The sequence below is a fragment of the Acipenser ruthenus genome, chromosome 4 (assembly GCF_902713425.1).
Source record: "Acipenser ruthenus chromosome 4, fAciRut3.2 maternal haplotype, whole genome shotgun sequence".
Lineage (NCBI taxonomy): Eukaryota > Metazoa > Chordata > Actinopteri > Acipenseriformes > Acipenseridae > Acipenser > Acipenser ruthenus.
This window is the reverse complement of record NC_081192.1, coordinates 79,558,610-79,576,256: the sequence shown is the minus strand read 5'-3', so window position 1 is coordinate 79,576,256 and position 17,647 is coordinate 79,558,610. Positions and strand designations below refer to the sequence as shown.

Below are 17,647 nucleotides of genomic sequence, written 5' to 3'. Positions count from 1 at the left end.
AATATAACAATGATAATACAAATGAAAATAGTAATTAATAAATAAATAAATAAATAAAAAAATATACACAAGGGGAGGGCACCCCATCACAGTGATCAAAAACTTGCTTGATTTCAGCAACTTGTGTGGAGTTTGCAGAAAAGGATGCGTGATGTTCCATGGCCCTCAGAACAAAAGAATTCCAGTAGCACTTTAAGTATTGTGTATGGAACCCTAAAATGTAAAGAACCCATTCCTGTAAGAGCCCACAAATGTTATTTAAAAAGGTTCTTTAAAATTGGTATTTAGGAGAACATAGTAGAGATGTCCAAACAGGTGATTATCAATCAAGACGTGAATCCAATGATCACTGATAAAATGGCTAGGTCTTAATTGAACTGTCCGACCCATTAATGACAGAACTGTATTGTAGAGACAAGTACTCATCATCTGAGGGCAAGATACAGTAATGTGTCCTCAGCTATATTTTCCAGCTATATTGAATCCTGTAATTACTGTAATTCACACAATTTCATAATCATCATTAAATGTGGTGCCGTGCCATGTACACAGAGGCGTCAGTACAGTATAGAGCTAACCCTAAAGTTTCCACATGAAATCAGAACATGAGTTCACTATAATTTCCAATGTGTATCTTGTCCCAGAACCCCATGTCCATTTCCCCAGGTGCATTGTCTCCACACCATTAAGATTAATTTGTGTATCTTGTCCCAGAACCCCATGTCCATTTCCCCAGGTGCATTGTCTCCACACCATTAAGATTAATTTGTGTATCTTGGGAAGAACCCAGCTGAACTGTTGTCCAAAGTCAGCTCCCATCGACTTTCACTGACTAGCATCTGTTTACAGAATCCCAATACTGTCAAATATCTCCGGCCGTCACAATGCCAGGGTACCCCCATGGAATTGTTACAGCAGCTGAGGCTCTCTTTTGGGTGGGGGCTTTGTGAATTTCCATTGTGAGAACAGGTTGAATGGATATTGTGCCAGTGATAAATCAAGACTGTCCACAGGTGATGTGCATAACTGGTCGTGACTCCAGTCAAGTCAGTGTGTACTTCTAATTATACTGAATGAGAAATTCGAATGTACTGCCACAACGATTCCAAAATATGATGAGGTGAAATGACCTAGGAAGTAAAAGCATAACAGAATACGCCAGAAAGTAAGACATGGCAAGTGAGAGCTTTCTTCAGTCCAGGACAGAGAAATTACATTTTTAAGGTGAAAAGAAAATGAAAATGCATAGTGAAGTGCACAATAGGTAAGGTTTTGGAATTATTTCATTAGCTATAACCCATTTAATTAAAAGATATCACTCTGATGTATCTACTGTCAAATTGAGTTTCAGTATCACAAACGTAGGCTACTTCTTATCTGAAGCACCACCTGCGTGTTAAACACGCTTTCACTTCTCAAAATACACTTTCTAGCAACAACACAACAAATGAAACCCATCAGTTTTGACAGAGTACACTTCTAGAAATTCAGGATCGCTGCAAACCCTTGAATCAAGCTAAGTATGATAATATAACTTATATAATATAATATTATAATATAACTTATTGTGTAGTGTATAATATATATATATATATATATATATATATATATATATATTGTAGTATTTACAATTAAGGAGACTATAACCTTTACTCAATGTATGCTTTGTTTTATTTTGTCAATTTAAGTTATTAATAAAAGAGAATACTTTTTTTAAAACGGCAATGAAAAACATCAGTAAAGGATACCCTTGTAAAGGAAACTGATAAAAAAAATACAGTATAATTTGAAATGCATTAAGGTGAGTAATATACTGATTCCATTGTGATTTAACAGCAAATTCTGGTGTTTCTGTATAATTCTGTGTAAATCAATACAAAACTATAAAGAAGGGGCATATGAATCCAGAAATAGTTTTTTTATTTTTTTTTTTTATGCTGGGTTGTTTTTGGATAATAATAATAATAATAATAATAATAATAATAATAATAATAATAATAATAATATGATTGGGAAGGCCATTCCTGAACTTTTATCTTTGTTTCCTTCATAAACTCCAGAGTATAACCTCTTTAATTAAAGATATCACAATGTGGCCTTGACATTAATTTCTTGTAATTTTAAATATCCCTATCAAATTAAACCTGCCGTAAGGTCAGGGAATCTTATAGAAGTGAACAATGAGCTCCTTGAATACATAGCAATCTGTAGGTCTAGTAGACAAAACAACTGAAGATTACATAATATTGTTATGTTATATCCTACTGTATAATCCTGTTACATTTGATGTGAAAAGCAGTGATTAGATTATACAATACAGGTCCATAAGAACACAGCCGCAACAGTACTACTGTGTTGCTCTTGGTTGATTGTACAGTATTCGAGAACACTGTACAATCAACTGTAAAATAAAAATTAAAAAATATGTTGGTATTTGCCAATGTGTTACCACTTTTAAATCGTCATAATTATGCATTATTCTACAAGTTATTACCATGGTATGTACTCTAAGGCAGTGGTGCAGTCGAGCCAGAACACGCCAGAAAGTGCCGGTACTTTTTTCTATAGGCAGAACCTTGACTTAAGGCCCTGTCCACACTATGCCTTTAAACTGTATTAGTTGCATTTAAGCTGGCTTAAAAGTGCTAAATACGGTTTGCGTCCACACTACGCAGCATTTTTTTATTTTATTTTAAATTTAGTCGTCACCAATTTTTGACCCCGGTTTTCTCCCCAATTTAGTATTCCCAATTATTATCTGTATCCCCGGCTCACTGCTTGCAACCCCCCCGCCGACTCGGGAAACGGCAGCTGGAACACGCGTCCTCTGAAACGTGCTCCTGCCAAGCCGTTATTTTTCGCACTGCAGATCCACAGAAATGCCACCAGGCCTATAGGCCTATAGTGCTGGAGGACAACACAGATCTGGCAGTTCCACTGCAGAACCACAGGCGCCCTATCGGCCACAGGGGTCACTGATGCGCGGTGAGCCGTGGATTCCCCTGCCGACCTAAGCCCTCCCTACCCGGGCAGCGCTCAGCCAATTGTGCACCGCCCCCTAGGAACTCCTGGTCAGCTGCGACATAGCCTGGATTCGAACCTGCAATCTCCAGGCTATAGGGCACATCCTGCACTTCGCAAGGAGCGCCTTTACTGGATGAGCCTCTCGGGAGCCCCTCACTACGCAGCATTTAATACCGTATTCGAGAACCAGACTCGAGACCACCTCAGGAGGTAGTCTCGAGTCCGGTTCTAATTAGATCGCATCAGGTAGTGTGGTTTATCAGAAGTGTGGATGCTGTAATACCAAACTACATTTTTTTGTGTATCCTCCAATATCCCAAAATGCTTTGTGGTATGTTTGGCGAAATACTGTCAGGAACCTGAAAGACTTGCTATCAGTGTACACTCCACACTAGGTATTCATTTTTATGCTTCAAAAAATCTGCCAGGACATCTCTGTTAAACTAGTGGGAAAATAACAAAAACACAATGTTAAATTAGGCGACTGCAAAAATGAAATGCGATTTAAAAGTAGGATCGGGGATGAACAAATCACGTAATTTGTCAGCTCTGTTTGAAATAAAATGAAGAGGACCAGAATTAGGCTCAGGCAAGATATGAAGGTAAAAACAAAGATTGTTTTGTAATTAAAAGCTTTTCTGAGTTTAATTATAAAACAGAATCAGCTCAATTTGTTTAAAGGGACTTCACCTGATTAAAAATAAAACCTGAAAACTTCAAGCCCTGCGTGTGTGTGTGTTCGGATTTACTTTTTCCACAATACTTGTTATATTTCTTTTTAGCAATATGGACCTCTGTTAATATGGGGCATAACACATTATTTTAAAATACAGTGCATGATGGGATACTATCGTATTAATTTCCATGGTTCGTTGCACTGCTGGGAATTGTAACTGAACTATTCTAATGGTGTGTGGACGCATTAAGCCTGACTAAACATGAAACGGTACTTCAGTGTGGACACTTTCAGCTGGATTAATTAGAGCGGTTTCGAGTACGGTTCTCGAGATCGGTTATGTAGTGTGGACAGGGCCTAAATTAACTTAAGAATCTTTACCGATTTGTAATGAAAATGTCGGTGCCTGTCTTTCCATTGAATAGGCACTAGGAACAAAAAAATCAGTGTCCGATTCCCTACATAGCAGTTTTGGTGGTGCATGCAACCCCTACATGCACACACCACCATGCAACCCCTCCACGCACACACCACCATGCAACCCCTGCACGCACACACCACCATGCAACCCCTCCACGCACACACCAACATGCAACCCCTACATGCACACACCACCATGCAACCCCTCCACACACACACACCACCATGCAACCCCTCCATGCACACACCACCATGCAACCCCTCCATGCACACACCAATATGCAACCCCTACATGCACACACCAATATGCAACCCCTGCATGCACACCACCATGCAACCCCTCCACGCACACACCACCATGCAACTCCTCCACGCACACACCACCATGCAACCCCTACATGCACACACCAATATGCAACCCCTGCATGCACACCACTATGCAACCCCTGCACGCACACACCACCATGCAACCCCTCTACGCACACACCAACATGCAACCCCTACATGCACACACCACCATGCAACCCGAATGCACACCACCATGCAACCCCTCCACGCACACACCACCATGCAACCCCTCCACCCACACACCACCATGCAACCCCTAGATGCACACACTACTATGCAACCCCTACATGCACCGTAGCAATTCTCTGCAAAATATATTTTGGGGTATTCAGCCCCATTCATGTCTATGGCATTGTTAAAAAACACATTTTCAGTCATATCTCTTGAACCAGAGCACCTACAACCACTGTTCAAAAGGTTCTAGACCAGCCTGAATGTAACATGCTCAGTTTCGTAGCAATTCTTTGCAAAAAATATTTTCAGGGCGTTCAGGGTGTTCAGCCTCATTCATGTCTATGGCAGGGTTGAAAAACACATTTCAGTCATATCTCTCGAACCCGAGCATGTAGAACCACCATTCAAAGTGATATCGACTCAGGGGAGCACCCCAAACCACCCCCTAAAACGGTGTGGTGGTTCACCCAAAAACTCATGTCATGACGAAAAAAACCACTTTGCCAAGCCGTCCTGGCATCTGAACCATGAAAATGGTGACTCCGCCGCAAAAAGTTCCTAACCCCCACAGAACCTGAGATACGCCCTGTCAAAAATGTCCAAAAACTACCCTTTTCGGGGTCATATCTCCATGACCCTGGGGCCTAGAAACTGGGTTGAACTTCCTAGGGTCATGTCTGGGGGCCCGCTTTCACAGGGAGCCATCTGTTTTCAAATGGTACATTTTCAACAAATTTACACATTTTCAGCATGATGACATGTCAAGGTTGCATTTCCAATAGCCCAGTACCGATTTTCAAGTCTTGGGGACCCCCTGGAACCCGAGATATAAAAATGTCTATGGGAAATCCCATTATAAAACCCCTTTGGGGCAATGCCCACCATCTGGCGGTGGGGTGGCGTATGAACCCGTGGCTGATGTCTTTCTTTAGCTAAGAATCTTGTGCACGCAAAGGGTGCCCTTCTGAGTTTGTTGGCCCAGGGGTCGTGGAGATACGGGTACAATAAGAGACCACCCCCTTCCCTATGGCAAATCCCATTATAAAAACACCAACGGGGTAAGGGTCGGCCAATGGCGGTCGTGAGGCGTACGAACTCGAAGGAATCCATCTTCTTTAGCTAAGACTGTTGTGCATCTAAAGAGAGTACTAACGAGTTTGTTGGCCCAGGATTTGTGGACTCATGGGGTACCACAGGAGGACCCCCCCCCCCCCCCGATTTCCTATAGCAAAATACATACAAAAAATGTCCATTATATATAAGACCTGAAATGTGCACATTTTGTAGTGTATTTATGCAACAGAAGCACCCATTTAAGTCCATTCTAAGTGTTTTGTGAACACAGTATCAGCTTGTGTGTATCGGAGCATAGTTTTGCACCAAAAGCAAGCAGAGGCGAAAAAAAAAGCACTATATAACCTATTCTTTAAAAGATATAACCTATTCTTTGCAGTGCAAATTTGAGGAATGCAACCACTTAGCAACTTGCAAATTGGTACTGCAATTTAAAGGCCTGTAGTGTCAAACTGGTAGTCCCTAACTGATTAAAATGTTTTTGGAATGATTCTTGCAAAGACTGATTTATAAGAAAAAAGAGAGATTGACAAACAGCATTTTGCTTTATATGCAGAAACGGGCAACTACAAGAGGGTGTCAAACAAGCTGTGAAAGTCCTAGGAGGCTACAGAGTACCTCTGGGTATGAATCCAGATGCTTGCAGTACCTGTTCTTAGATGTCCAAAACCACTGTATTGCTGTATAACTGTATACCCTATAAATATCACTTTTTATTGTGTATTTGAGGAACACAACCAATTACAAACTTCATTTGAATTACTGTGCTATCAGAATATCAGTGTATAACTTTGCTGGGTATCGCAGTGTATGCTGGGTATCAAAAGGCCTTCACTTTTACAAAAGGCTGTCAAAATTTAAAAAAGGCCATCAGTTACAAAAAAATAGGTGTGCTCCTAACCCAATACTTGTCTTTTTAATTCTGTGCATCCAAATACTTGTACTTAAAAGTTTTAAGAATTATGTTTGTTGTTCTGTCCTAAACCAGCAGTTTGTCACCCAAATTTATTAAATAAACAGGGAGGGTCATCAGATTATTCTCCATTTTATTGTAACTGAGGTACCATTCAGTTGAGAGAAAATTGTAAAGGAGTACTCGAGCTGAAACCTCCAGATAGAAGGGGTACAGTTTCAAAAAAAGGTTGAAAACCCCTGACCTACAGTATAAACTATCAGGAATAGATAAGGGAAATGTTGACTAATACAATACAATATGATTTATTTGAAGTTGTTCTGATAAACCCCTATGCCTCACTATATATTTATGGACATTACATAAGCAAATGAGATGTCCTTTTTTTTTTGGTATACCATGTTCCTAAATGTTTTCTGGGGAGAGTAAAAAATACATTAACTTTGATTCATGTACCAAGGGTTACTCTTAAATGAATTAACGGTCCAGTTTATGGTAAACTGTGCATGCATGACTTAGAAACTCGGCTGTCAGCTAAGCAGAATATCTCAAAAACTGACCTGAATTCGAAAATGCAGAATTTGGGACGTTATCTAAAAACTAAAATGGCCCAGAATTTGGGATGTGAATGAAAACATGGGCAGTCTATATGTACAACTGTGATTACATTAGATCTAAACTAATACATCCTCTAACAAAACTAATAGTGTGGAAGACATATATTTGATATTAAAATATATCACGTAAACGATTATAGATATATGCTAAAAAGTATGCCATTACAGAAAGCCAATTCTTACATTCGTGCATAACATGATAATTCATATAAAGTAATTACCCATAGTTTGTTATATCAGTACAGCGTAATACCACATTATATTTTAATGGAAAGGTTGTGGAAAGCAGATCACTCTCTCTCTCTCTGACGCTTCTCGTTGTATTTTTTTTCCATTTGTTCTTTATACCTTTTTACTGCACTTACATATGAAGTTTTTTCCTCAAATTTAATTATTTGAATCTCCCTGGCTTTTATCTGTTCCACACATCCTTTAAATGCTGTACTATGCTCCCCACCACAGGTACAACACTTACCCTGTCCTTTTACATCACAATCCCTGAACTCATGATCCTTACCACACTAGCACATCTTCTTTTACCCCTGCAGGAGCCTGCCATATGACAAAATAGTTGACACTTATAACATCGTATAGGCGATGGCCTATACTCATTCACTCTAAATCTTTGAAATGCTATAATTACTTGCTCAGGCATATTCTCTAGCTCAAACGTTAATACTACTGTTGTAGATTGAACCTCCCCCTTTTCATCCCTTTTCCCAATACGCATTACCTCTAGTACCACCTGATCCTTTTCCAGCTCCTCTACTGTAATATCCATCATCACCCCATATATCACTCCTTTACATATTTTCTTTTCCTGCCTCATGTAACTCTCAATCGGGATTTGGCCTAGCTCCTAGTCTAACCCCAGCATTTTTTTCCTCTGAGTCTTACTCATACACTCAATTAATAAACCTCCACCATTTACTCTTTTCGCAGCCTTTACTCTCCCTACAGCCACCTGAATCCATTCAGCTATTTTTAACGGGTCAACATTGCTAACATTTTTATCTTCAATCCTTTTCCTTTCTTAATCCGTCCAAAGTCCTCTCAGTCCCTTGCCGTCCCTGTTTACTTTGCATCTGTATCGTTTGAATATCCCCGCCTCCCTCACTCTTCAGCGGATCCGCTTCGCCTGCACGCTTTTCCACTCGTGTGACGACATATTCATGTGACAGACATGGACCAATCAAAACGCGAGACTGTTATGCGGTTCCATCCCAAAAGCCGGGCCTGTGTCATACCGCCTTTATTCTCGTGAGACTTGGCAACTGATGCATTGCATATTAAATGTTACGTCAAGTTCAATGTAAATATAAAACGTGAATCCATATAATTTGTTTTCGAAAACTCTTTATCGAAATCGGTGTTCCGGTTCTTTAACATTTAAGACTACACTACTGCTAAAGGTAAAAAAATAAATAAAAAAAAACCTACAAAACACACACACACAACCAAAGATTGCTTCCAAAGGTTACAAAAACAAACAAACAAACAAATAAATAAACAAATAAATAACAACTACAGTGACATATTTTTATACTGCGTTGCACACTGTACCTGAACGCCTAAGCTTGGGAAATGTTTGAGTGACTGCTTATTCCCCATAAGGCAGCTAACGGTAGCGTTACTTCTCCCCCTTCCCTCGCTGACCACTCTCAAATGTAAATGTAAACCTATACATAGTGTACTGAAATAATGTATTGTTTTAAAATATTCAAACTATAGTATTGCTGCCCAACAACAGACCCCGGAGCCACAACGAAACATATATATATTTTTAGCCCACTGTACCATATTTCTGTATTTACTTAAAATATACCTTTCCAACCTTGCTTTAAGTTTAAAGTTTCAAGTTTAAAATGTGTAATTTGAATTTAGCATTTAAACTTCTTAGTCGCTGGAAAAGTACCACATCACTCTGTTTTCTTCCATGACATCCCCCCCCCCCCCTGTCAAAGGCGCAGCTTGGCTCAGTGTGACGCAAACGCTTCCTATAAATAAGCCGACAGCAAGAGTGGGCGCTCACATTTATTACGAGAGCCATTAATTCTGCGAATACACAATATTCAAAAGCGCTTACCTGAATTTCAGTCGAGATCAACCCTGCAAACATGAGTTCACTCATATGTGGTATGTTTATATGTTCTTATTCATTCTAGAATTACAATCTGCATGTTTATATATATATATATATATATATATATATATATATATATATATATATATATATATATATATATATATATATATATATATTCCCGAGTTGTCATAATGTGGTTTTGTTCAAAGAAAACTTGATGCTTTCTTTTATTCCGTCCTTTCACTTTTGTCTTCAACTTTTTGTGTGACATAAAAAATATTGGCATGTGTCTGTTGTAAATTGTGATTTAAAACACCTGTAGTGCAAAAAAAAAGTGAAAAGGTTATGGTTTTATAAACTGGGTTCAGAGGTGTGTGTATTGAAATTCAATTGTATATGTTTATGAAATGTTATATGGAATATGAAATACATCCAAGCGATTGACACAGATACAGTAATGGGCTTTCAATTAAATCATTTTGTTAAACTAACTCATTTTTCCCCATGTGACCAAACAGAAGCAGATTGTGTGACTGCCCTTTAGACAGGATAATATGTAGACATAAGGAGAGACCTAATGAAAGAATTTGCCACATTAAAATCAGTACCTTTTGTTGAGAAATATGTAAAACACAATGAATAATAATAATAATAATAATAATAATAATAATAATAGTTACTCATCATGAGGAGGGTATTAATCATTAGCAATCCTGTTTTACTAGTGTACAGCCAATTGTTGGGTTCGCTGGTTCCCTGGTGTTCTAATAATAGAATGCAGTAAATTATATCCCTACCTAATTTGTTATTGAAGGTATTACTGAATGATTTTGATGTTTAAGTGTTTTCCTTAACAGCAATTATTATTATTAATATTATTATTATTATTATTATTATTATTATTATTATTATTATTAATAAGTAGCAGTAATACTATTTTTATGTGAATGTATCATTGAGATTGTATTTCCATGGATACTTGTAATTAGAGCAGACATTAGCGGGCTTTGCTTTCTAGTAAAGCAGCTTGCTCTCTAGGGTACTCTTTGGCCCTGTCCACACTATGCCTTTAAACCGTATTAGTTGCCTTTAAACCAGCTTAAAAGTGCTAAATACGGTTATCGTCCACGCTATGCAGCGTTTAATACTATACTTGAGAAATGGACTCGAGACCACCTCAGGAGGATGACGATTGACTCGAGGAGGGTTGAGGATTGACTCGAGGAGGGGTGAGGATTGACAAGAGGAGGGGTGAGGATTGACTCAAGGAGGGGTGAGGATTGACTCGATTGACTCGAGGAGGGATGAGGATTGACTCGAGGAGGGATGAGGATTGACTCAAGGAGGGGTGAGGATTGACTCGAGGAGGGGTGAGGATTGACTCAAGGAGGGGTGAGGATTGACTCAAGGAGGGGTGAGGATTGACTCAAGGAGGGGTGAGGATTGACTCGAGGAGGGGTGAGGATTGACTCGAGGAGGGGTGAGGATTGACTTGAGGAGGGGTGAGGATTGACTCGAGGAGGGGTGAGGATTGACTCGAGGAGGGGTGAGGATTGACTCAAGGAGGGGTGAGGATTGACTCAAGGAGGGGTGAGGATTGACTTGAGGAAGGGTGAGGATTGACTGAAGGAGGGGTGAGGATTGACTCGAGAAGGGGTGAGGATTGACTCGAGGAGGGATGACGATTGACTCGAGGAGGGGTGAGGATTGACTCGAGGAGGGGTGACGACTGAGGATGTCCTAAAATGGACACCGTATACGTGACGGATTACTGTATTCAGAACAGACACCTGAAGGTGTTGAGAATGACTATATCAGTACTGCTTTATACAATTTCTGAGACTTGTAAAAAGATGGATAATGAGCAACGTAATCAGATGCCGAAATCAAGACACATTGATATCTGGAGTGATGAAATCCATCAAGGAGAACTTCAAAGTTCAAAACGAAATGCACACATTATGATAAAATGTACCTTGTGTTTTTAAGAAACAAAACCATAACGTTCGTGCTAAGAAGTGCTTTGTCTTCCGTCCGCACGGGCAACATATTTGCCGGGTTTTAAACATAAAATACAGTGCATGGTGGGATAATGTCATATTAAGTTCCACAGTCCATTGTGCTGCTAGGAACTGTAACCAAACTATTTTAATAGTGTGTGTACGTATTAAGCCTGACTAACCAGGAAACAGTATGTGTTTGAGTATGGTTCTTGAGATCGGTTATGTAGTGTGGACAGGGCCTTTATCTCACTGTCCCAGTGTAAAAGAATACTGCATCATCCTAGCTCATGTATATTTTTGTAATGGTTCTACTGCTCTACTCCTTCAGTTAAAACTACAGGCAGCAAAAATACAAAATATTTTGTGCTAATTTATAAAGATTTTTGCATTCATACCAATACTGTACTAGAGTATGCTTTTAAAGTCGGCACAAGCTGCACTTGATGACTCCAAGTCTTAAACACACCTAGTATATTTCCTCAATGAAAAAGAATGGTATCTTGAGCTCAAAACGATGCCGTGGTAGCTGCAAGCTGAGCGGTATAACCATTTGCTTTATACATCACCAGTGAACTGAACTGTATACCCATCATTACCTATCACAGCCTGTTCGTAGTCTTCTGTTGACCCACTAGTTATTGCTTTTATATAGTTTCAGATGCATTGTTTCATTAATTCCCTTTCTTTAATAATGGAGAATGTGAAAGTATTTTTGGAGGAAAGCCCTCATTCAGACTGTAGTTTGCTGAAAATGTAGGCAGCAGTGTGATATTTCCTACTAGAATTGGTTAAAATCTCTGTTTTGTATTAAAATTCAAAGACAAAACAGGCCCTTCGATGCAAAAATGAACTTTTTACTTAAATTGCATAAAAATGTCCCCTCAACAAGGTTTTTTTCATAAGTTGCCAGCTGCAGTGCTACAACAAAATAGCACTTGATAATCATCTTTATCATATTGTTTTTCATATAATAATGGACAGTCTTGGGTGCTGGTGACGCCCCCCAGTTTCCCTGCTATAATTCAGTAACAAATGGCATGGTTCGTTTTATATCTCAACAGAGAATGGTGGTAGCAGTAAGCCAGTGAAGAAGAACGCAGTCCTGGTGGATGGAGTGTATCTGAACGGCCCCATCATGGATTCCAAGGCTGGAGAGCGCTTTGTGGAGGAGGCCTTCCCTATCATCATGGAGGAGGCCATAAGGAAGGCCACTGACGTGAATGAGAAGGTACATTTTGTCAACAGTGAGTGGGAGAGAGACACAGACGAGTTACATACATATCAATATGGTGCTGGTGGCTTTAGTTTAGTATGTCTGGGAGGCTTGTAAAACGTGAAAAGAAGGGATGATTAGTTTCCTCTTACTCAGCTATTTTTTGGCCAAAGCTCCTGGGCTTGATGTCAATATCATTAAACAAAAAAAGAGAAAATCCTAAAGTTTTGTTTGGGAGGTGGGTGCGTGGATGGAGGGGTGGAGTGTAGGTGAATAGCAGTTGACAGTGGGGGGAGTTGGCATCCTTTTTAATGTTTTTAAGTGATGGTTTCATCCTGTCTCCTCCAGGTGTGTGAGTGGCAGCCCCCTGAGGAACTGAAGCAGTGTCTGGATCTGGACCTGAGGGAAGGTGGTGAAGCTCCCCAGCAAATCCTGAAGCGCTGCAAGGATGTTATCAAATACAGTGTCAAAACAGGTAAGCCGGTACAGGCGTCTTGGTAAAATATTCATAGCTTTTAAGTCCCAAACAAACCAGTGATGCCAAATGAAATTGCGTAAGTGCTGAAAAATAACTTGGTGGTACAGAAACGGTTACCTTTAATGCCATTCAGTCTTGTGCTAAGGACTAAACATAAATTATTTTCAAATGTTTATTTATTTATTCATTTATACAATTATTTGTAAACAATCTTTTTAAAGGCAGCAGCATTCTTTTTAAAGTATCTTCCATATCTGAAAATGGTCTCTCTCCTGTTCAGAATTAGTATTGTAGATACCAGTGGCCTTTTATTATTTTTAATATGCAATTTTTGTATTTGCATTTTGCTTCTCTGGTAATAGGATTTTCTTTTAACAAACAATTTTCACCTTCCACAGGTCACCCCAGATTTTTTAACCAGCTGTATGCTGGCATGGATCACTACTCACTGGTTGCACGCTTTATCACAGAAGCTATCAACCCCAGTGTGTAAGTACAGTGTTTTTATTAGTTTAGATTATATTAGCAGGCTGTTCTTAGTTTATAAAGAACATGAAAACCTTGTACTGGATCAAACGCTTATTAAAAAAAGCCTGATATGACAACATTTATCTCCAGCTCCCCACCATATGCAATATCTGTGGTAATTGTTCTTATTTCTTTTTCCAAATTTCTGCACAATATTTACAATATGTTACAATATGTCATCTGTGCTGTGTTTGAACTTTGCAATGTTGATGGGAATTCAAGTGGGGGGATTTGAATGACTTTAGAATTCTACCAATGTCCTCTTGGGGTTTAGATAAGTGCACAACCCAACCACTGCATCAAAATATAAGACCTTATACAATGCAATTTAACTAATAACATTTACTCCATGGGGTCTCTCACACACTTCCAAACAGCATTGCTCGTTATAGACAATAACGTGGTTGGGTGCACTAATCCTCTTTTATTTGTGCCTAGCTAGTAACTTGGAAAGTTGCCCCCTGTTTCATGGTCTTAACATTGATATCTTCAATGCAGGTATACATTTGAGGTGTCCCCAACCTTTGTGATGATTGAGGAAGTTATTTTGAAGAAGATGAGTGAATGCGTAGGCTGGGAAGAAGGAGGTGATGGTATCTTCAGTCCAGGTAAGAGCCTGGGTTCATCCATTGTCAATAATTAACAGGGAATTTTGGGGGATGTGTGAATAACAGAAACTGTTCATGTATAGAATAATAAATACATAATAATTGCAATAAAAATAATTCCATACACTTCTAATGTCTAATTCTGGTTCTGTTTGCTTGTTTGCAACAGGAGGTTCTATTTCCAATATGTATGCTGTGAATCTGGCCAGATACAAGCACTGCCCCAGTATAAAAGACGAGGGGCTTTCTGGTATGCCAAGGCTGGTTATGTTCACTTCAGAAGAGGTATGTACACACAAATCATTCATTTCTACTAGCCTGTATTCTGGCATGTCACAGAAATGCCATTGTCAAATATATTCAAACATGTTGGGGATCAGAATGTCATGCCAGGTGTCACACAGATTCTTTTTTACATGTACATGTGTTGGAAATAGGACATGGTGCCCTACTTTTTTCATGGTACCGACAGTTATAATTTTGTATTCATGTATACCTCTACCTTTTTTTTCTCAGATCAAATATTGACAAGCCATAGATGAAATCAGATAAACTCATTACCCTCCCTACATCACTGATTCATATTTCCAGATAAAAAGGGCCATATATAAAACCACACCTACCAACAAGGCAAATATTGCCAGATCAAATAGAGCTCAACCACAAACCTTACCTAAGTGCAGGGGCAGCAGAAAGTGTTTATACAGAAAGTGCTAATAGCACTATATTATTTAATTTACATGAAATCATTTAAGGTTGTATGGGGTTGGAACTGATACAGGTGGCCACACAGTTGTACATCTGTACTTGTTTAATGTATTTATCCTGTGAATATACTGGGGAAGATTACATATAATTAACATTGTTTTAATTCTTCTAGTGCCACTATTCAATAGGCAAAGCTGCTGCCTTCCTCGGTATTGGTACAAAGAACGTATATGTCGTCCCAGCTGACGAAAGGTACGAGTGGAGGGGGGAGAGAGTAAACCATTGAACCGTGCTGTCTCTGTGTTACCACCGTGTGAATCATATTGCCTGTAACTGGAAAGTTTTAAATCTGTATCCTTTAGAGGTAAGATGATTCCTGAGGAGCTGGAGAAACAAGTCCAACGAGCTGTGAAGGAGGTGAGAGTTACAGAGCGAGAAGGAAAGCCTATGGTAGCACATGTTGTAGCATTCTCTTTAAAATATTTTTGAAAGCCTTCAGGAAAACAGAAAACTGATGTTCCACCTATATACTGTATTTACCATGCTTACAAAAGTCACCTCCCATTTCTATGAGATTTCATTTCAAAGTATAATAGTTAGAAACATGTAATGAAGCTAGCAACTAATATCAACCATGGTTTTCTGATGAGGGCCATGGTTGCCTCATCTACTGATGAACCAGTACATTTGACTATTTAACTTCTTTTAAAAGGTTTTACCACAGAATTTATGACTAAGGCCCTGTCCACACTATGCCTTTAAACCGGCTTAAAAGTGCTAAATACGGTTAGTGTCTACACTACCCTGCGTTTAATACTGTACTCGAGAACCGGACTCGAGACCATCTCAGGAGGAATTCTCGAGTCTGGTTCTAAATTATATCGCATCAGATAGTGCAGTTTATAAGAAGTGTGGATGCTGTAATACCGAACTACATTTTTTGTGTATCCTCCAATATCCCCAAATGCTTTCTGATATGTTTTGGCACGTGGACATCACAAATACAGTACTCAGAACAGGCGCCTGAAGGAGTTGAGAACGACTATCAATACTGCTGTACGGTTTAGAATTTCTGAGGCTTATTGTAAAATTATGGATCATGGAGTGACGTGATCAGATGCCAAAATCAAAGCATGGAACGATGAAATCCGTCAAGGAGAACTTCAGAGTTCAAAACTAAATGCACACATTATGATAAAATATACCTTGTGTTTTTAAGAAGAAAAGTCATAATGTTCGTGCTAAGAAGCGCTTAGTCTTCCATGGTCACGGGCTCCATATTTGCTGGGTTGTAAACATAAATACAGTGCATGGTGGGATAATGTCATATTAAGTCCCACAGTCCATTGTGCTGCTAGGAACTGTAGCCGGACTATTTTAATAGTGTTTGTATGCTTTAAGCCAGACTAAACATGAAACGGACACTTTGAGCTGGATTAATTAAAATGTTTTGAGAATGGTTCTCCAGATCGGTTATGTAGTGTGTGAAATTAAGGTTCTTCTAGTGATGTTAAAATAGTGAAAAGAAGACCAATACATAGGTTGACATACCCATACTGACAGAGTAGTTTTTCAAACCTCAATTTATTGCTTTGCATAGGAGTACATGCAAAACCGAATTAAGTTGCAGGTTATAGAATCTTCTAAATTCACCTCACAAAAGTAAACACATGTAACACAAGTAAGAAGACAAGTCAATTGTTTGCTTGTGACCCTTTACAAAAAAAACCCCAAAAAACACACACACATACTCCCATCTTAACCTAATGTCAGTTTTATACTTATTTGCATTTGAAGAACACTCACAAAGTGTGTATAGTTTCCGGTGAGGTGGCCTGAAGAGAAAGGAGTTTTAATCAGCCTTTTTGGTCTCGCAGACAGTGAATATATGAAGTGCCTACTGAAAGAAAAAGTACTGTAATGAAAACAATGATGTGCTTTCCTCATGTGTAAGTCAATGACAGTATTTTTCTCTTTCATTGCAGGGGGCTGTTCCATTCATGGTCTGTGCCACTGCTGGCACCACAGTACTGGGAGCTTTCGACCCCCTTGAGAAGATTGCAGACATTTGCCAAAAACATGGACTCTGGTTCCATGTTGACGTGAGTTTGCAGTATTTTGCACATGCTGTCTATTCCAGAGGGTGATCCAAGAAGCTTTTGTCTTTTGTAATGCTTAAGAAATCTGATGTCATTGCGGTCTCACTTCGTGCAGTTACCAGCACTGGCAAGATCTGGTAATGTGGTGCATCATGCTGGTTTGTAAGATTATGGTTAAACAACTTGTTCCCTTTTATACTATAATTACAATAAACTAATAGACAGAAATATACTGTCTAATAAATCTTACTAATAGATTTGTATGTACTTGATTTTTTGGTAAATATTTCAAATGAAGCAAAATCCAGTGAATGTATAATTTATAGTCACTCTTGATCAAAAGTTCAATTGGACTTTGGAAATATAAATCCAGTCATAATGTGTTAAATATAACAGAAACACCTATAGAACTTCATAGCAGCTCAAATCTGCTGTATCTGAATGCCTCTCCGTTCATTCACAGGCATCATGGGGTGGGGGAGCTCTGATGTCAAACAAACACCGCCATCTTCTGAATGGCATTCAAAGGTATCCATTTAATCATACTTCATTTATTCCATTTAGTATAAGATGGTATATTACACTCAGCCAATACAGATTTTTACATAGGGTTGTGAATTATATACTATATAATCCATTATACATTCTCCAGTCATTGTTTTCTGATGGCCTGTAGCA

General features: G+C 39.0%; 1 protein-coding gene across 3 annotated transcripts in view; it reads left to right on the top strand.

Moving 5' to 3' along the window:
* Positions 1-1,436: 1,436 nt before the first annotated feature.
* LOC117400311 (acidic amino acid decarboxylase GADL1-like) overlaps positions 1,437-17,647 on the top strand; it is a 35,318-nt gene continuing 19,107 nt past the window's right edge. For 2 of the 3 annotated variants that reach the window (XM_034000074.3, XM_034916448.2), the window contains exons 1-10: positions 9,231-9,382; positions 12,397-12,563; positions 12,897-13,023; positions 13,425-13,515; positions 14,053-14,162; positions 14,332-14,447; positions 15,043-15,122; positions 15,233-15,287; positions 16,856-16,972; positions 17,433-17,497. In XM_034000074.3, the coding sequence (XP_033855965.1) occupies positions 9,364-9,382; positions 12,397-12,563; positions 12,897-13,023; positions 13,425-13,515; positions 14,053-14,162; positions 14,332-14,447; positions 15,043-15,122; positions 15,233-15,287; positions 16,856-16,972; positions 17,433-17,497 (947 nt within the window). In that variant the 5' untranslated portion in view covers positions 9,231-9,363. Of the gene's footprint in view, positions 1,521-9,230; positions 9,383-12,396; positions 12,564-12,896; positions 13,024-13,424; positions 13,516-14,052; positions 14,163-14,331; positions 14,448-15,042; positions 15,123-15,232; positions 15,288-16,855; positions 16,973-17,432; positions 17,498-17,647 lie in introns of those variants that run through there. The other variant, XM_034000075.3, reaches the window with a different exon arrangement.